The sequence below is a fragment of the Onychostruthus taczanowskii genome, unplaced genomic scaffold (genome assembly GCF_017590055.1).
Source record: "Onychostruthus taczanowskii isolate IOZ18803 unplaced genomic scaffold, ASM1759005v1 scaffold11, whole genome shotgun sequence".
Lineage (NCBI taxonomy): Eukaryota > Metazoa > Chordata > Aves > Passeriformes > Passeridae > Onychostruthus > Onychostruthus taczanowskii.
In genome coordinates, this window is record NW_024497629.1 from 1,037,664 (window position 1) to 1,058,993 (window position 21,330).

At 39.4% G+C, this 21,330-nt stretch overlaps 1 protein-coding gene across 1 annotated transcript; it reads right to left on the reverse strand.

Annotated features, from left to right (window-relative positions):
* Window positions 1-83: 83 nt before the first annotated feature.
* On the reverse strand, window positions 84-17,946 carry GCFC2 (GC-rich sequence DNA-binding factor 2). Its single transcript, XM_041421507.1, has 18 exons — window positions 17,554-17,946; window positions 15,995-16,102; window positions 14,401-14,562; window positions 13,680-13,898; window positions 12,643-12,722; window positions 11,621-11,736; window positions 9,648-9,834; window positions 9,040-9,163; window positions 7,730-7,808; window positions 6,410-6,522; window positions 5,459-5,658; window positions 4,910-5,060; window positions 4,516-4,637; window positions 3,362-3,438; window positions 3,110-3,176; window positions 2,248-2,394; window positions 1,787-1,911; window positions 84-1,458 (listed from the first exon to the last, which is right to left on the reverse strand). The coding sequence occupies exons 1-18, from the start codon at window positions 17,912-17,914 to the stop codon at window positions 1,344-1,346; spliced, it is 2,553 nt and encodes an 850-aa protein (XP_041277441.1). The 5' UTR covers window positions 17,915-17,946; the 3' UTR covers window positions 84-1,343.
* Between the last annotated feature and the right edge of the window lie 3,384 nt (window positions 17,947-21,330).

A 21,330-nucleotide genomic window follows, 5' to 3' on the forward strand; every position in this document is an offset into this window, starting at 1 on the left:
CTACAAGTCATTACAAGGAATCTTTCTTCCAGAAACAAACATCTACAGAGCTAAATTGTGACAGAACATCAATTACATTTTTGTCATAGCACAAGGCTGGGGCTAGAGACAAGCTGGGATGAGGCAAAGCAGAACAAGAGAAAAGCAATGAGATCATGAGCTTGTGGTGATTGCTGATCAGCAGTTGCATTTTTGTTGGCATTCTAAGAGGAAAAACAGCAGAGCTAAACTGATTATTAGAAATCCTGAAGCTGCTGTAAGTTAGTGGAGCTGGAGGGGCTATTTTTTCACATATATTAATAACATTCTGTCACACATTAAAGAATTGAGCTGTAAGAGTCATTACCACAGTAAAATATTTTATTTAAAAAAAAAATTATTTTTAATCTTTTGTCTGTAATACTGATTGAACCTATTTACAATTAAAATATTTTACAAAAATATATTTTTAATTTACAAAAAATATAAAAAGAAAGCATAAGGATTAAGTCTACAAGAGTTAAATTCTATTCCCAGAAGATTTTGGAGAAATAGTCACAAACATATAGATTCTGTGATGCATTACAGTTTTTACAATGAAACATCCCTGTTATTCTGTAACAATATTTATTGCAAATATACAAAATTACAAAACATTTGAAATAATATCTTAATAAGAATATGAAGAAGTAAAGTTTTGTAGAACTTACTGAGAAGCAAAGGGAGATTTCTAGAACTCCAGTTACTAGAAAGAAACTGAAGTTGTTCTGTTCTTCTCATCATCACAATGTCTGTGATGAAAATCCTGATTCCTTACCTGCACACCGACCCCCCTTGTTTCTGTATCAGGGGCATCATGAATCCTTTTCACTAGGAATGGCTTAACAATAACCCTGCCAAAAATCACTGTGGACCACAAGTCAGAAGAGCTCAGTGACTGCTGAGTCTGAATGGTATTTGGCAATTAATACTGAAAATAACCTGTCAACGTTGTCTACTGGCTAGCAGTGATGAAGTTCACAGGTACTTTCTGTTTGCAGGATTCCTTCCAAGAAGGATACAGCAGTGATGCACTGCCACACATTTCAGAATGCCTGAACCATTGCTTTGACAACTGCGACTTCTAAATACTCTATATAATCTAGTCTAAATACTCTATATAATCTAATCTAAATACTCTAAATAATCTAGGAGTAGATGGCAATAAAGGACATTTTGAAAAAATACCTCCTGTATTTAACACCAAGATAGTGATTACCACTTCCTCTGAGTAGGCAGGATTCACTAATTAAATTGCATATTAGAACTGGTTTAATGTGAATACCAGGCTTGTTTCAGTAATGTAAGCATTCCTTCAAAGGTTTCTATTTCCCAATCATTGCTTTAAGGTGTTCAAGCTTATGCTCTTCAATGAAGTCTTCTACAATGTGCAAAGCTCCAATTTTCACCAGCAGGAGAAGAACTTCTTTTGTTTCATCACTATTTAAGAATAAAAAAAATTATAAAAATCTAGCAGCACTTTTATTGACATGTCTAAACTATAATTTTTGTTTCCTGACCTCGGTTACTCTGATAGTGCTGCATTAACAGCACCCAACATCAACCACCTCAGACTCTCACAGTGAACAAGGACTGCTCAAGTGCTCCTTCACATTACACTCCATCTTTTTGTTTTGATCTATATACATATACATAACATGAGCATACTTTAAAGTAGCACATTTATGGTATTTAAGGAATTTTTTAAAATTTCAACACAAACTATTTGGGGAAGCACTTGAATCTCAAGGACAGCCTCATCCATTACCTGTGGTTGTCCTTGTGTAGCACACGGGCACACTGCAGCAAGTGCTGGCTGAAGTTCAGTAATTCAGGGAGAGTTGATCCACCCTTGAGATCCTGGAACCATCTTTCTGGGAGGCATGCAACCACCTGTTTACACAATATTTGGCAAAAGTTTAACAAGCATTCCAATATAACCAAGTCACATCATTTCTGACAGGAACCTTCCGGCAGGTTCAGTCATTTTTACTCTGCTTTTTCCTTCAAACCAACATTCATTATCTCTCTAAGTAGTTATGCTTAAGAACCTACAGACCAGTATTTTCTCTAAAATCCTCTTATGCAGCAAGGCTGTTAAAAGAAAAAATTAAAATCAAGTTTTAAATGTTTACATTTTCTTTTTTTTTTAAATATTCCATCATCAGTTTTGACCCCTCTTCATGAAAAACAAAAGGCTTTGAGCATAGCCCCTCTTCCATCTTTTACCTTATTACACTTTTCGATATTGTCCAGCCCTAGTGGTGTGTTTAGGATGTTCAGGAGAAGGTAACGATTCAGCAACTTGCTCAGTCCCAGATCACGGACCTTGTCTTCCTGGACAATCCCATCCCAAAGAACAACATTGGAGAGCAGCTGCAGTAATGAAGAAACAAAGAAACTGTAGAGCTGCTGGCTGTAAGTGTGCTAAAACTGTTACAAGTTTCATAAAAGAAAAACCTAGGAAGGTAGTATGTGCATGCAATGCAAGTCCTCAAACTCCAGGATTTACACTCTTCAAACTTCTGGTCAGTTAGCCCTAATAACTGCATAGAGTAAATAACCTAATTAATTTTACAAGTGCATCTATACTTATGTATAGATACACCTGTATATGTGTATACATGACCTCCCAAGGGTGGGAAGAACATTTTTCACTTCCAGAGGGTTTAACAATTTGCTAAGTACAAAAGGCAACTAAGCGAACTCAGAGAAGAAAACACAGAAGTGAAAAAGTTACATCAACTGCTCAGGACAAGACTACACACAGTCCCTCATGACATGATGATGCTACAGTTCCTGGCATCACAAAGATTTTTTTGCAGTTCATATGAGTATTATTAGGCACTGAGGGTTTTTTCTGTTGCCTCTATAAATCCTTACCAACTGTCATTTTTGAATGTGGCGTCAGGCTGTGTTTGTGAAGGTAAAAATAAACAAGGTTAAGTTTCCTGAAAAGTAGCCTGCTCTGAGTCAAGGAGGAGGATAGCCAACGTGCAAAGCAGAAAAACTGAAATATGGTCTGGGATGTTAATGTTTCCAGTGAAATTAATTTCAGAGAGGACAAACAGAACAAATCTATCTTCTCTACCTTAACAGCTGACCAAAACCGTCTTTCTTGAAATTTTGAACGTAGTGATGACTTGTCTTCCACAGTGCTGGTCATGGGAAGAGAAAGAAAAAGTTAAAATAAAGATTTTGTTTTGTTGGTTTTAAAAGAAGATAAACAGACATCTGATCTCTCAGACATGGATGTCTACAGTATTTCATCTGCATCTATAGGGGAGAAAGGTAGAGGAACTAAAAAAAATACAAAATGAAGAGAGTCAGAGGGTTAGCTTACCTTTTAGGATACAGAGGAATAAAGACATCTTCCTCTACAGACTTCTTCATTCTTAGGACAACCGTGTTCATCAAATCCTATTAAAAAAAAAGATTAATGTGTCCTCAGAAGAAAGACTTCATGTTTGTAACAACCTCAAAGGTTGTTTAGTTCATCCAGAGGTCTGATATCTTAGACATAAGTGCAGCTGCCATTTGTATATAACACACATTGAGACCCTGAATAAAAAATAGAAACAGCAGACAAATCACAGCTGTAATTATCTACAGGCTTAGCCTAAAGAGTTGTGCTATATCCCTAAGCTATATCCTTAGGTGAGGCCTTTTTTTGCACACTAATCTGCAAGGCAGCAAGAAAACTGAACAGATTAAAACAAAAGCAAGTTATACATAGGGCATCTCCACTAAAAGATGTTAAATTCTATGTAAAAAACAATCACCATAGCTAGGATAGTATGTATTTTTGAGCAACATGTTTTCAGGTGCCACAGATTGCCACCTACCTTTTTTTTAAGCCTATTTATTTATTATAAGTTCTTGCTAAGATCAGTTGTATCACTTAAGAAATAGTTTCAAAACAGCAAACTTTGGAGGGCATAAACATTTTCTTTAAAATATTTATTTTCATACTCAGGGCCCAAACATCCATCCCATTTCACCACTTAATCCATCCCATTTTCACTAGATAAACCCAGAATCAGGCTAAGAAGGGCTTCCTAGATTGACTGTGTATATAAAAGTAATTATTAAAGGATTGGTAGGATTACATAGTAGTTTTCCTCCTCAACAATTAACCAACCTTTGGGGATTCTCAAGTTTTAAAATTCTAGGCCTACTTTATAAATAAAAGCTTAAGGGATACACCACTGAAGCATTACTAGCATATAAAGCTCACATTTGGAAAGACAATTAAATGCAAATCATTGTTATTGCAGTGAAGGAAGATTAGATCTACAAACAGATTTTGGATAGATACAGGCAGAATTTTTCTACTAACAGTAGCTAATTTCTGCCTCATCATCTTCAATAAAGAGAGAATCAGAGAAGTAATCAGAACCAAACAGGTTCAGGAGAATTGTGTGTGCTCCTATGGGCACTGAGAACAAAGTACACACAGTGGGTGAAGTTCTCATTTCTTGGTACCACAGCTTTTACCTCTCTTGCTCGGCTGGACTCATTTTTGGAAAAGATTTGTTTTCCAAAGATGTTATTGCAAAGCTGTACAAGGTTCTTTGTCTGTGAAGTAGATAAAGGATCCCACACACTCTTCACAAATGCTGAAAAAAATAGGAATTTATTTCATTCATAATATTCAAGTTACTTATCTGCCCTACTTTCAAGCCATTACAATATAACAGAAGTAAACATATAAAAAGCTCAGCCTCTCACAATAATTTTGAAGAGGCCACCTCAGCCCCACTCTGTGGAACTATACAATCATTACATCTTGGAGCACTGTGGTATCACCAACATTATTTGATATTATCATTTTTATTTAAGGTTTGATTGCATAGCTGCAGTGAACATTTTCAATACATTCTTATCATACCTGTAATTTTGGGAAGAACAGTTTTTTCAATCACTCGAGGCAAAACTTCTTTATCATGATCATCATCTCTTTTTGATTCAGATACATTTTCTGCATCACTGAATTCTCCTATAGCTCTGAACCAGGGCATCTCTTCCAACTCTGTAAAATTCTGCTGAAAGATAACTCCTGTTAGTTGTTGAGCTGGTCAGCATTAACAGAAAATCTCTGTCCAAATTCCTACTTAATTTCAGCTCCACCTTCATCACTGAATGGGCCAAAACAGGAAAACTAGATTTAAAGCCACAATTTAATGGGTGGGATTTTTCAAGTGTCTTCAAAGAACCCAGGAGAACTGTTTTTACAGGAGGTGTGGCAAAAGGGACCGGAGATAAAAGAAGAGGGGAAAATTAAGAATATTCCACAACATGCTTCAGTTTTTGAGACAACACAGTAGCTTTTTTAATTTCTAATGCACTGTGCTATGTATAGAAAAAAAATAATTTTTCATATTAATACATCATACACAAATGCATAATTTTTAACAAAAATGTCAGCTGATGCACCCACCTCAAGAGGATTCCAACTTATTAACTGAACTCTGATCAACGGGTTTAATAGCTTAGGCAGGCAGAAACTGATGTAAGCATCACAGTAAGAGTCAGGAAACTTCTCTTTCCATTCCTGGAATTTCAACAGGATTTTTCTGATGTCACAAAAATCTGCATGTACATCTTCAAAGATTTTCCTACTATCCTCTAAAACGTTATCTATGGATAATATTCATTGGGAATAAAAAGAAACAATCACAGAACTTATTGAGGCATAAGCTGAAGGGTTTATGCATCTATAGCACATAAAGAGATATTCTTATGAGAATTGCATTTGTTATTTATCTTTGACACACCTGACATTGAAATGGTTTAAAAACAGCTCCCATAAAAACCCAGTTTTATAGAAAAATAGTGTCAAAACAACAAGGAAAGGCAAGCTTGTTCAGAACCTTTCTCACCGATTCATAGAACCACTGTATTTCAAACTTTGTTCCAGAACAATAACATTTCAGGCATGGAAACCCTTCTGCTGTTATCTTAAGAAAAGTTATTTTACCTTTCCCTCCTCCTCTTCATCCATTCACTCATTTACTTAAAACAGTGTAAACAACCTTTAATTCACACTCCAGCTTCAGGAAATAAATTGAGTGTACAAAACATGTTGCAGCACTGCACTGAGTACTGCCAGATCAGCTTTGGCATAATTTGATAGAGTTAGCCTCTAGTTTAAAAAGCCATGTATAGTGCTGCCACCACATAACTGACACCACAAGAAATCTAGAACCATTCATTCATTCCTCCCAAGTCATTAGTCAGAACTGCTTGGGTGCATTTTTTTTTTTTACAGTGTGCAAAAAAAAGCATGGAACTCAAAGGAAGTATTCGTCTACTTTTCCTTAAGAAAATCATTGAAGAAATACCAACAAGAGATCTTGTTCTAGGACATCACATTAGGACTGTCACCAACCTTTGCTCTTCTGGAACTCTTCCACCTCTGTGGGAGTCAGCTCCTCATCACTCGACAGGCCCTCGTGGTGATCTCCTTCTCCTGACTGCTCCCTCGCCTGCCGCCTGCAAGCCCTGCATTTTGGAATGAACTCAGAGGAGTTATCCTCTCCTGTGTGTGCAGGAGAAAGCTTAAAGAAAATAATCCAACTTCAAAAAATGTACTTAAAACAAGTCATGAGAACAACAGCCTAAGGAGAGGCAATGGGGGAGTGACAGTGACTACAGAACCAAAAGAACTCCTGAACTGTGGAAAAAGGAGGGGATTTGGGAATGGACATCCAAGATCTTAGAGCAACATCTCTGACCTCCTCCATGAGCCATCCAATAACCTTCCCTTCACCTCATCACCTCTGATGAGGCTAACAACTCATCCCACCTGAGCATCTGGTGTTGAACTGGATCCTGTCTGACAGTTCAGTGTGTATTTACTGAGCTCTCAGACTGTCCTGCCAGTCCTGGATCTTGTTCAACAACCTACAGGGAAAAGGTGATAGCACCCGTGTGCCAGTGGGGTTCTAAAAACTATTGCTGTGGCATCAAGAGAAACAGGCTGCAAAATCAATGGCTTGAATTTCTACCACAGGAAAATGATAAATGATATGGAAGTGATAGTGCATAAATACTTTTAAACAGTTATTCTATCAACTAGCATTAAAAGTTAACTGCTTTGAGAGAAAGTTGTTATTATTATACCACTTTCCATCCAGTAAAATTTGCTGCTTCAAAGTGTAGTTATGACTTGAGATACCACTGCAACTATAAAACTTTCAAAGCTCCCAATAATATAAAAAAAAAAAAATTGGTACCAATCTCTGAACACTGTAACATCCAAAATGTAGCATCTGTCTCACCTACACTGATAGCAGACCTGGGGCTAGAGGTTGATTTGCTTCACACACCACCACCTCTCCAGCAAAAACAATTCTGCCTAATTTGGCTATTTATACATAATACAAAAATGTATTTGTGTAAAAGTTAATAATATTATTAATTAAAATAGGAAGAAAAAAGCTCCCTTCATAGTTTTGCCTCACTTAAGACTTTTTAGTTTAAAATATCCAGCTCTATTAGCATTCAAGTTCAAATCAAAATGAAGAGAATTACATTAATGCATAGATGGCTTCCATGTCCTTCCAGTTTTGGAAAGCAAATACTGAAATATTTTTAGTGTAATCTCATTTAGTAATCCTACAGGTTTACATTCATGACTGCAGGAATGACAGGAAGTCAGTGCACAGCACATTTATCAGAGTTAAGTGCACCTCTATATAAGAGTTACCTTCGATGCTCACACATTTCCAGAACCTGTGTCTTCTCATCACCTTCCGATTTGCTTTTCACTGGTTTGTCATTCCCACCTATAAGACAGAAACAGCCAAAAATAAAGTGGTATGTTTTTAAAGTTCCTGTTTTATTTTCAAACAGGAAACAAAGAATATCCTTCTATTGTTTTGTTAGTTTTTTTTTAAAATTTGGAAAATAGCCAACAAAAGAACAAACCTAATCAAACCTCTATCCATAGTAAGTCAGAGTGAATTCCTTGTAGCCCTAATAACTGGCTGATGTGCAAAATTTGCCAAAGAGAAAGGGTGTATGACTACTGAAGTACTATCATGTAAGAAAAAACAGCCTTTGCACTATATTAAATACAACTAGGAACATAAAAAACAATGCTATGTGTTGATAAACATGCAAGTGCAGTCTCATTTGTAATGAGCTGGAGGTAAAATTATTTTAATAGCAACTCTTACTATGGCATTCCCCTTTTCTCCTTACACCTGCTGTCAGTTTACCACCCCATATTACAAAACCATCCAGGCTGCTACTTTCTCTCATCTGCAATTTATCCCATCAAGTGAGAAGACTGAACCCATATGATTTAGTATTTACCAGGATCCAGTGCATCTGCCCTCCATCTGTTCCCAGCAGCTCCAAGCAGATTGCTCTCAGCTTTGCCTGAACAGTTTTAAAGGGTTTGGTTTTGGAGGTCTGGTTTGTTTGGGTTTTTTAAATAGCAGCAGCTAGAGATTCACACAGCATATAAACAATACCTTGGTGAGGAAAGAAAATATGAGCTGAGAAAACTGTACTAATTTTTCCCACAGTGACTGAAACAGTTTTCTTTTAGATAAAACCCTTACACAGAATAGCTTCTCTCTTTGTGCTCTGCCAGATGGGTGTCACCTCCTGGTTTGAAATCTCCAATCTGGGCACACACAGCCTTACAGACACCCTCAGCTAAAAGTGATGTGGCCAATTATACACTCAGCTTTTTCAGATATTCACAGAATTCAATAATAAGCAAGCTTTCTCCAACTTGAGACCTACTGGAAAACTGACTCCCATTTTTCTTTTTAAATACTGATGGGAAATTGAACAATTAAAAATTGACAAGGTCATGTCATATTCAGAGAAATTAAGCCAGAGAAAAAGAGAATCATGAGCATTACTGAGGTAAGAGTTTCAAATGAGGTACAGTAGAACATGCCTACTGGCAACGGGAAGGGAAAAGGAGATCAGAAGTGAAAATTAAAATCTTAACCCAAAAATGAACTGTATTTCTGCTCAAAATCTGAACTTTGTACTAACTTGTCAGATGCTGAATATAAGCAGATTCATTTTTCAGCTCCTCTTGCCTTCGCTTCGATACTCTCACGGCTCGTTGCTGAAGAAGGGCATGCACAGCCCATTCCAGTTCATTAATGTCCTTCAGCTGCAATACAGCAAACACCAACCAGGCTTTCAATTGATTTAAAGCTCACAAGAATGAACAAAAACCAATTTCCATGGGTTTCTTGTATAGTTGTGAAAATTGAACAGAAGTATCATAGATTGATGAGTAAGTTCCTGGTCATGGGAGTTTTTAAGGATGAAAACACAAACTACATGCCAGTTACAAGGACTAAGACTTCATACAAAAGGGCTCACCAGGACACCACTGGTGTCCCTTGTTTTATTGCAGTTTGCTTTTGAGGCACTAGCCATTGAAAAAGTATTCACTAACTAACATTTCTTCTCTTTAGAGTTACCTGAAGAAATTCAAAACTGCAAAGTGACACAAAATTAAATTTAATTAAATTTGATTCTGATAGAACTGATTTTTAACTGGGTGTTATCTCTCATTTTTCACTGATAGAACACACCTTTATAATCTTAAAAAAAAAAAAAAAAAAAAAAAAAAAGGAAAATATACATACTTTTTCATTCAAACAGTTTATCAAGTTTTCTACGTATGTTTTCATGGTCCTGTAGAATTTGTAATTCAGAGCTGCATCTGAAGACTTCTCCAGCTCCTGGACAGACATCTTTGAGCTCTCAATATCCTCCATATATTTTTCATACTCTCTCTGGTGGGCACGGTGCACATCCTGTAAGGATGTTATCCTAAAAGAGAGAAACCCAGACAATCAGAACTATTGCCAACTTAACAGCTGATGCACTCTGAAACATTTCTCCCGTTATAATCACATACAAAATCCTTGCTTGTGCTAACAATAGCACTTGCATTTGACCTGAGCAGCACTGAAAGATTTACTCATGCCAACATTTACAGGGCAGGGACAAACATGATGCTTTGGCAACCCAAACATCATTTATATGGTGCTGGTATTGAAAGCACCCCAGGTATTTTACCTGGACTCCTCAATACACCACACTTCCCAAAAACATAAAAACCAAAATTACATGGTATCACATTATTCAATAGATTCTACCCAATGTAATCTGGTAAAAACTACAGCTGACATCAGCATGTCCATACCAGTTAATAAAAGCTGCATGGATAGAAATACCTGTAGCATTCACAATGTGCTCACTATTAAATACAAACTCACTGACAACTCTTACTGTTGAGTGATAAACACCAAAAACTTCTGTCTACAGCTGTCTCTAGTAGACAGCACACAAACATTTACATATATTACAACTCTGCTTCCTGTCTTTTTTACCCCTTCCCTCCTTACATATCCCAAGTGTTTACTCAGTTTGAGCAGGTCTGTAACAGAGTCAAGGCACAGACCAGAATTTATTTCACCTCCCTGAACTGAACAGTTGCCAAAGATAATAGATTAACTAAGCTATTGTGTTCTACTGTGCTACAAATTAAAAATTCCCAAAGAAAACAGATGAACTAAGCTATTGTGTTCTACTGTGCTACAAATTAAAAAGAAAAAAAATATTAATTTATTTCAGCACTTAACATATTAAAAACATCTACAAACAAATCAGGTTTGTACCCACACCAAACAGGTTCCCCCTCCCCTTCCTGCTGTTTCCCAGACAAATTTCCCACTCTTGACATTTGTATTCTTATATTTTCTTATTTGATTCTGTACATAAATTCCTGCTTCATCCCTTCAGGTGATTAAAGCTAAGAAAGCAATTTCACAAAAATATTTAGCCCAGCTTCACTTCTCTAAACAAATGCAGCAGTGATGGTTTGTGCAAAGCACTGTGCAAACAGAGAGAGCTTGGTGCAAGCTCACAGCACAATTTATGTCTCACTTGTATTAAGTTACTTGTCTAAACTTATCTGAACAGCTGCTTCCCAGTGCTGGGAGGGATGACAGGGGATGGCTTACCTTGGATGCCTGACCCCAGCTGTCCTTCCCACACACCCTCTAGGAGGTTCCCTTGTCCACTTCAGCTGCCCACTCAGCAGCTGAGCTGCTCAAGAGAAGTCAAAGCCTGGCACACAACTAGAGAAAAAGATCCAGGCATGTTCTGAACAGGCTGTAGAGAAGTTGGGCTGCTTTAGGAAATACTGAGCTATTTTTGCAGCTGGTATAAGAACTACCAGAAGAAGTAGTATAAGAAGAAGGATTGGGAGTGCCAGCTCCACCTGCCCACAATGAAGTTCTGCTTGCTGGACAAACGTAACATCAAGCCAAGGCTTCTGCCTAGAACTTCCAATGACCATAAAAAGCTGCTGCCAAATAAATTAATTTATTTTCTAAAGTTCCAGTTGACAGAAACTCTTGGAAAGTCCAAACACTCCCCTGAAACAAGCACTGCCACATAAAGTAAAAAATCTGTAGTACTCCATTAGACACCATTACTCTTGGTAACAACCCAAATAAAGCTCAACACTCTGGAAAAAAAGAGTAAGACTTCAAAGCTGTTGCCTAATTCTGTGACAAAAACTCAGACAACTAGTAAGTTTAGGAGTTACCTTTCAGTCAGTCTCTTCTTCACAATTTCCAAATTCACAGGTGGTAGAGAAACAGAGGTATCAAACTTGGGTTTGGTTGGCTGATATTTACGCACAGAAGCATCATCACAAATTTCCTACAAAAATTGAGTGTCAATTTTTAATACACCATTTACACAATTTCTCCCTTTGCAACTCTACAGATCAACAAGACATATCATTTGAATACTAGACATCAGATACAAAGATAAATATTTCAATCACAAAAAAATCTATACCAATCAATTCAACCCAATCAATTCAAGCATTAAATCTATAACTAACAAGGTCTCTGGCTATAAATTGCTGCTGTTTCCTGACAAGCAGAATTAACTTTTCCATAAGCAAGTGGAGTATGAGGACCTAAGATCATACTGGATTTGAACACCAGACTCAGAAAGATGTAACTTTCTCTCATTCTTTTACTCCCCAAATTGGAAAAATTTCTACAATTGTCAATTCTGACTTCAATGAAGACTGGTTATTCAGATACTCTTAAGTCTGATCCAGAGTACGTGATCAAAGCCAGAACTTCCAGCACATCAGAATATAGTTTGTTTTTGCCAAATACTTACTGAGAAGAAGTCAGCATTCTGCTGAACTGTGAAGAGAGCCCTCAGATTGCCACTCAACAGAAATTTAGCAGAATAAAATAATAGTTTTTGCTTTGCAATATTTGTATTATTTGCATAGTCTTGCTCTCAACATCCCTTGCACAGCAGCAAAAAAATCAGAGCTCAGAATTTTCTTCTCTGCTTCTTGTGATCTCTTATCACAACAGGTATCTGCCTTTGGGGCTGAAACCACCACCCTGCTTCTCAACAGCCAGACAGATTTTCATTACCTTCCCATATTTCTAATCATCTTTCCCTGAAGAATTAGGGAATAACTTCCTAAAATTTTCCCTAATGAGAGGGAAGGACAGAGATACAACAATAGTCCAGACAAGCTCTCTTGCCTATAAGCAAAAAGCAACTTCCAATGGTTAGGAAACCATGTGTCACCTGAGAGAGTTTAACAGCTTTCTTTATTTGCTGTTCTTCCCACTTGGCTTCATCGTCACTTGATGCATCACCCAGAGACACTGGAAGGTAAAACAACTGTTATTAGATGTTTATTTACACCCTGTATTTTTTACCCTCCATCTAAAGCAACAATAGGTCTCCCAGCCAATACTGAGAAGTGATACACAAAAAAGCAGATGAAAAACCTGCAGATGGAGAACTGCAAAACTGAAAGGCAAGGAAGGCTTGGAAAAGGCTACTGGGATTTGTAGGAGTCACACTAGCATTGATTTCCCCAACTGTTTCTCAGACAACTACTGCTGCAGTAGGAGGCACACAAACACCTTGGTTTTATTTCTCAAAACAAAGTTTACATGCAAAATACATGTAAACTAGAGTATAAGTATAGACCAAGACATGACACCCAACAAACCCTTGAGCATTCCAGAACATACACTCAACTACAGATACAAAAACATCTCATCAGCATTAATCTGAATGGCAGATTCTGCTCATAGATATGCATTCCTTATAGCCCTTATTCATATATTTAAGAAAACCTGTGCTTCATAAACACTATAAGCAGCTCTAATGGAATAAAAACAATGGAAAAGCCAGTTATGTTTTGCATGCAGTATGTTTGTTTACTTCTGAAGGGCTGGAATGATGGTTTGCTTGTTTGTTTTTCATTTTTTGAATTTATAATGTCAGTGTGGGAAGAGCACTTAGAAGAGCAGACTAGAAGCAGGAGGCAGGACTTACAGTAACTTTATTCACAGTAAATGTGCCTCTTACAAGGCTCTGTTTTTGCAGTCAACAAGGCCAAAAATAATTTTGTAAACATTTCTCAAAGTATCCTGCACCACCACAAGTGAGACCTAAACCAGGTTTATGACCCAAATAAATAAACCTCAAGTACCAACTGCACAGCCTTCTTCCAAGAGCCCTGAGGAGCAAAGCCTCACTCCTTACTGGACAAGTCCCCCATGGCTTCAGAGACTAAAACAAAGCCTCTGGGAGAAACACCACAAACTCACCCATGTCTTCAGTCATCCTCTGCCTAAGAGTTCTCATTTTAGGAGCAAAATCGAGATTCTTTGCTTCAGACTCATCTTCACTGTCCAAATCACTGCTTCCTCTTCTCTGAGGGACCTGAGGACTGTTTGAAACATCCAGGGCAAGATAATCAGCCTCTGTCCTGGCTAAGTGACGCTTCCTCCGAGCAGCCTCAACGTGAGCTGCACTGGGGATATTGCCTGCATCAAAGAGAGAGAAAATCTAAGGAAAAGTCTAAAAGCAACACTCTGTATCTAATGCCAACCACCACAACTGTTCAGCACCACTGTACAACTCTGGATACAGAACACAAGATGGTTTTCTACAATGGTTGCCATGTAGACTATAAGGAGATGAAAAAGTGGCTCTCAGCCTCAAAGTGAGATTTTATTTTCACCGCATTTTATTTTAGTGTGCATCACTAAAGAAAAATTTTCTGCTGTCTTTCTTCTATAACCAGTGCTTACAATTTCTGCTCCATTCCCAAAATTAGCACAGAAAGACAACAAATCTTTGCAACTGAAAATGTGGGGGAACCACTATTCTTACAAGAGGCTTGCCCTCACTCAGGATAAACAGATGCCCATACCTTAGGTGGTTTAAGCTGGGTGGAACTCATCTCACCTAACTTGTTATGTACTTCAAACACAAAATGTTCTAAAATAGCTTTCTTGAAAAAAAAAAAAAAGCCAGGGAACTAACCTGGTGATAAATCCTCCCTCCTCTGTGGAGAGCTGGATTCATTTTCAGAGTCTGAGCTGTTGTAATCTTCATTCAGTGAAGAATAAGTTTCATCCTCATTGTCCTCATCCTCTTTACAAGTATCTTTGGTGTTGCCACCTCCAGGCTCCAACTGACAGATTTCTTCATTATAAGGGAAAAAAGTACAATCCATTATTTCAGTTTCAGCTGCTGGAATATGATGTGCCTTAACTGGTTACCAGAAATTATTTACACCTTGCTGCAGCAAAGACTGATCACTTGTCTATCTCCACCTGTTCTCACCAAAACATGCCAAACTGTAACATTCCAAGACAGTCACTTCCAAGCCAATTCTTGTACTGAATAAAAGCATCTTTGATGATGCTTCCCATAGAAAGGCTACGAGTCCCTCTGAGACACAGAGTGTATTTACATGCACAAAAGCAGTGAGATCAGCTGTCAGATAACAACTAATTAATATTCTGATTGCTCACAGCATATTTGGATTCTTGACTTGAAAAACTGCATTTACAAAGCACTTTTTTTAAAGCATTATCAATGAGAGAGCTCTTAGTTAAACTCTAAACATTTATATCTATCTCCAGTTATTATCATATTCTTTAAAAACATTGATTTCTCTTCATCTGCCACTACACTTTCAGTAAATCATAAGATTACTGAACACCAGAATGTACCACCTTTTACACGAATATGATATGCTTTTATAAGAAGCTACTAAGAAAATTCACTATCTCAGCTGAATCACAACCTCAAAGGGAATTATTGCCCAATCTCAACCTAATTTACTTTTATCTAACATTAGCAAATATGGTATATCTGTGAATTGACAGAGGTATCTAAAGGGGAATACATAAAGAGAACTTTTAGATGCATTTGTTTCTAAAACACACAAACTCCAAATATTCCAATAGTAAACTTACCACAGAATGGTTTGGGTTGGAAGGCACCTTAAAGATCATCTGGTTCCAATTCCCCTGCCATGGGCAGGGACATCTTCCACTAGACCAGGTGCTCACAGCCCCATCCAACCTGGCCTTGAACACTTCCAGGGATGGGGAGCCCAGCCTCTCTGGGCAACTGACTGTATTTCAATGAAACTAGGGATACTACCGGAATACTCAAGGCTATTGACTGAATTCAGTTAAAACATTTAAATGCTGTAAGAGCATGTAATTTAAAAATCCTTACATTAAGTTTCATCAGACAAAATGCTAGCTCACATTCAATACTCAGATCAAATTACAATCTGACAGCAACAAGCAGTGGATACCTGGCCCATAGTTTGAAAGATATGATGCTGAGGTATAAACTTAGCAAAACTTTGTTAACTTTGAGGTAGTACATGGTTCTGCATAATCAGGTTTTCTCAAGAACAGCCTCCAAGTTCTGATAATCTTTCACCAAGGTCAAACTGAAAATCATTTCAGCACAAATACATTACAATTATAAACCTGTAAACTAGCATTGCAAGTATAATTCTGGGTTCAATTAGCAAGCAAAAAACATATAACAGCAGTATTTTTACATCACTCTTCACTTTTTTCGTAAAATATTTAACTAAAAAAGTACTTACTTTTGCTTTCTTCAGCTTCTGTCTGTGAAGGCAGTAAGCTTTCCTTCTTTTTAATTCTAAAGGTTACTTCGTTGAAGGATGGCTTTTTAACTTTAAAAAACTCTTCGCCTACCAAACAAAACAAAGTGATTCTGAGTAACATTCATAAAGCCAACAACGTACACACATATATATGAATGTACTGCATACAAAAGTGCAGGTAAACTCTACATGTGCACAGCATAACTTCTGAATCACAGAATCAATTAGGTTGGAAAGTTCCTCTGAGATCAAGTCCAAACTATGACCAAACACCAACATGTCAACAAGGCCATGGCACTAAGGGCTACGTCCAGTCTTTCAGTTCTGGCTCAATTAATTATAAACATTACAATGTTTATCACTCATGACTGATCACCTCTTAGGTAAAAACTGCATCTCAGCCTTCTCTACACAGCAACACTGCACTGCTGAAATGCAGGGTCTCTCTGTAGCTTGTCCCCACCAAGGCAGCTATGTCTTCTCATCAGCCACAAGAGTAACAGCCCAGAAGGGTCAGTTAAACATTCAACTTTCATTCATTTAAGCTTGTTCATCATAAGCTTCTTCAGTCACAGAACCACACAGTACTTGTTCTCTCTGGTTTTCTCCAGTTCTAAGATTTCAGATGCTTTCCAGCTGAAAGAACGTGGATGTAAATAATTGCCAAAGTACTTTTCACAGAATCACAGAATTGTCAGGGTTGAAAGGGACCTCTGGATATCACCTTGGCCAACCCCCCTGCCAGGGCAGGACCAGCTGGAACAGGTGAGACAGGAATGTGTCCAGGTGGGTTTGGAATGACTCCAGAGAGGGAGACTCCATGCCCACCCTCGGCAGCTGTTCCAATGCTCTGCCACCCTTGATGTAAAAAAGTTCTTCCTCATGCTGAGGTAGAACTTACTGTGTTTTAGTTTATGGCCATTGCTCCTCATGCTATTGCTAGGCATCATTGCCAAAGTACTTTTCACAGAATCACAGAATTGTCAGGGTTGAAAGGGACCTCTGGATATCACCTTGGCCAACCCCCCTGCCAGGGCAGGACCAGCTGGAACAGGTGAGACAGGAATGTGTCCAGGTGGGTTTGGAATGTCTCCAGAGAGGGAGACTCCATGCCCACCCTCGGCAGCTGTTCCAATGCTCTGCCACCCTTGATGTAAAAAAGTTCTTCCTCATGCTGAGGTAGAACTTACTGTGTTTTAGTTTATGGCCATTGCTCCTCATGCTATTGCTAGGCATCACCGAAGGGAGTTCGGCACGATTCTCTTGCACTCGCGTTCGAGATATGCAGATATCTCGACTTTTGAGACCAGCTCTCTGTCTTCTCCAGACTAACCAGGCCCAGCCCATGTTTTAGTACGGGTTACCGTGCAGACCCTCCCGAGAGCCCTTCCCCTGACACAGCAGGCTGGGTGTGTTACAGCGAGAGGCAGGAGGGCGCCCAGCGCGGGGCTCGCTGAGGCGGCAGCCCAAGGCAGAGCCCCTCCGCTCCCGCAGCCCCGGCCGTGCTCTGCGGTCACACACACTCGATCCCTCCTCACCTTCCCGCTCCTCCTCGCCGCCGAAGCTCAGCAGCTCCTTCCCGGCCCGGCCCGGCCCCGCTGCGCCCGCGGCTCGGCGCTGCCCCGGGCCCGTGCCCGCCCCGGCTCTGCGCGCCCGGCCGCGGGGGCTGCGGGCCGGCTCCTCCGAGGGCAGCGGCCCCTCCGCGCCGGGATCGCCCTCGGCCTCCGGAGGCTCCGCTTCCCGCTCCGAGGGCGAGCTGGCGCCGGAGTCCGGGGACGGGGCTGCGGCCGGCTCCGGCTCGGGCTGGGGCTGCGGCTCCGGCTCCGGTTCGCCTTCACTGCTGCCGCTGGAGGCTGCGCGCCGCCGGCCGCGGAAGTTGCGCGGAGGACGGCGGAACATCGCAGCCAGGAATCGCTCCGGGAATCGCTGCCGGGGCCCACCGCGGTCCCAACGTGCGGCCCGGCGCGCACGCGCGGCGACCCCGACGCGCCCCGCCCGCGGGTGGGCGGGAGCTTGGGAGGGACGGAGGGATGGAGGGGCAAAAGGGAAAGGTGTAAAAAACCGTAAAAGGCGTTTTGTGGTGATTCACTGATGCCTAAAAATATAACTTCTTTGACAAAGTGAGCCCCTCAGTGCAGGGCTGCTGTGCTGGGTGGGTGCTCGCCCTTCTCTGCAGTACCATCGAAAGCTTATGGAGTTCTGACATTATAAAATATCATTTATAAATAATATATGATAATATATTATTTCAATATGCAAAAGTTGTATTTCAGTTATATGGCGATAACTATTAATGAATATTTATAAATTTTTGTGATTGCTGTGTATTAGTAAATGAATAATTTGAAATTTAATTGCTAATGCCTAACTACACATAAATAAAATAGCTGATTTAGAATTAGTAGTACCACACACTAAAATAAATACAATTTTAAGGCCAGGTTGGAGGGAGCTCTGAGCAACCTGTCTAGTGGAAGGTGTCCTGCCTATGGAAGGTGTGTTGGAATTAGATGATCTTTAAGGTCCCTCCAACACAAGCATTATAGGATATCATATATAATATATCATTATTATAAATGTAAAACTGACTCTGTAGCTTGTTGTCAAAAAGTAATCACGCATTTTTTTTCCCTTTCCTCAGGCTGAGCTCACAGAAGGAGCCAGGCAGGTGGCAGTGCTGGTGGAAGGGGAGGGGAACATATGGCTGGGAACAGAAGGAAGGTGGGAATGTGACAAGTGATGACAAATTGGTTTGCTTGGAGAGGAGTTGCACTGTAGCTTGTATCAGCCTTTGATTTCTGCTGTGCTGACTTGAGCTGTGTGTGATTTGCTCTGTGGAAAGAAAGTGCATCCCACTCCAAATGAAACCGGGCAGAGCAAGTCCAAGTAAGCCTTTGTGTCCCAAGAAAAGCATCCAAGAATAGCAAATGTTTGAAATGTTCATGCTCAAATTGCTCCACCTTTCTGTTCTTCATCTGTAAGATGAGGATACTAATACTAACTTGCCTCAGGAATCTTGTGAAGAAAAAGCTGCATTTGTGAAGCACCAGTTACAGTAAGAATAACATAAAAACACAAGAGAAAATCAACTCAAATATATTTCTATTCAGCACTGCTTCTAAATGATTATTAAATAAAACCCAAGGCTACTTAGTGAATAAGGAAGATTATAAAATCTTTAACAATTCAGGAAGCACAATTCACCTTGCAGCATTATTCATTTTCCGCACTGAAAAAGGATGGGGGTCTGGTGGAAAATAAGTACTTATGGAAATGCTGAAATTAAACCTGTCCATGGATTTGTGTTTAAATTGACTTATTGCAGGCTCTGATTCAAAACTGCCTTATTGCTGTGGAATTAATATGGACTTTCCCTGGGTAGTTTCTCTGACTGAAGGGTGAAGTCAAGAATAGTCTGGGGATGCACAGGTGTATTGGGTTGTTCCATTGCCAACCTGGGCAAAGCAAAGTTTGCAGATATAGATTTACCTGGAATAATGCCCATAAGTTTCCTGTTTCTCATTTACCACTCCAGGACTGATCATCATGCCAAGCCAAGATGGGAGTTTTATCAGGAACCTTTAACATCTTTATAATAATGACAGACCTTCTTTGCCTGGCTGTGACTCTGTATTTAAGTGTTTTTTTTTAATCTGACTTTAAATCCTATCAGTCTAGTGAGCACCACTCAGGCAGGACCGAGCTGGCTCCTTGTAAGAAAAAATGGGCCAGGACTTCAGCATGGCAGAAGGAGGGGACACGACCCTTGTACTCTTTGTCTTTCCAGCAGGTTGAAACTGCCGTGTTTGCAGTTGTGGCTCCAGTTAACATGCTCACTAAGTGCCAAGATACTGATCTAGGCAGTGGCATCCAATCCATGATGACCCCACTTCAGAAGAGGAAAAGCAAATTCAGCCTCAGCAACAGCATAGTATTTCTTGGAAGGACTGCCAATGCCAAGTGCCAATGGATTTATCTTGTTAGGCAGTAAAAGCCCTTTTCCTGACACTGCTGACACAGAACAAAAGGATAATTTTGCCTTAAACTATTTAGCCATGAAGGTTAAACTTAACAGACAGGTGAGGATTTATTGGTGACAAATATTAGAATCTTTTGTTCTTAAGTGTTTTAGCGACTCTGCAGCCAAAACTCCTCTGGGAAATGAATCTTCAGAAAGACTTGGAGTAGATCAGTGAAGTAGATCTGCAAATTGTTATAGATTTCCCTTTCCAAAGCAAGAAGCAGGATAAAAGCAAGACAAACCTTGCATGAAAATTCAAGTGAAGCATTAATGGCCGACAGTATGATCTCTTTTCACACCCCATTGATTTCAGCTCTGGCTTGAACTCTGTTAAACTTTAATGTCAATTTGAGTTACAAAATGACTTGCTCTGACAGACTTACCTCTGGTCAAAAACAACTTTCAACTGCAAAAAAACTCATAAACCTAAGAGGTCAATTCTGTTTTGGGGAAAGACTACAAAATTACATCTAACCCCCTGAATGCAACAACTCTGCCACTGATTTGAAGTACAGCACAACCTTATTACTTGCATCTGGTGGAAGAATTTGCCTTTGCTTCCGTTTTTAATGGGAAAGTCCAGCAGGATGTCGGGCAGATGGGGGCAGCAGCACCTCAAACTCAGCGTTACACCAGGCAAGCAAGAGCCACAGTCAGGGGAAATTTCTGTGTCCCATCAACACAGAGCTTTTGTGTAGACTTCCATAAGCCACCTTAAAACCACAGTGATTTCTTTGCCCTTTCAATGAATCCCTGCTTTTATTAATGATGTTGTTAATCATAAACTCACTTTACTGTTTACACTGTTTTGCCTATCTTTATCATAGTATGTACTTGTTTGATAGCATGCCTGCGTCTTTCCAGAAATCCGTGAATCTGAAAAAATTTTGTTTTCACAGCAACTCACAAAACATCCTGAAATCTAAGAAGATTTATTTCTAATTTTCCACAATATTTATGTTATTCATCCCTTAAAAGCAACGTGTAATCCACAGAACCTCACAAAATTCAGTACACAAGAGGTACACTACTCAAAAGTAGTACTGGTCCTCAGAACCCAACAGTATGTATGAAATAACAGGTTTTTAGCACCTAAAAGTGAAATATTTGGGGAAAAAACCTCACATTTGTAACAGATGCAGTAGGGATCCCAGCATATTGGGATCAGAGTGTCTTCATGGCTTCATCAAAACTTGAGTGCAGAGAAACAAATGTGTCTGAAATGAACCTGCAACTCTGTCTTACCGAAATGTTATTTACTAGTTGTGGCATAAGGATTGTAAAATTGCAACAA

Excerpts from the sequence above, each read along its gene's own strand:
- GCFC2 (XM_041421507.1), bottom strand. The coding sequence starts at position 17,914 with ATGTTCCGCCGTCCTCCGCGCAACTTCCGCGGCCGGCGGCGCGCAGCC. Across the intron at positions 9,164-9,647 it reads TAAACTGTTTGAATGAAAAA|CTGAAGGACATTAATGAACT; the intron begins GTATGTATATTT and ends GCTGTATTGCAG. Across the intron at positions 3,177-3,361 it reads ATTCCTCTGTATCCTAAAAG|CACTGTGGAAGACAAGTCAT; the intron begins GTAAGCTAACCC and ends TCCCATGACCAG.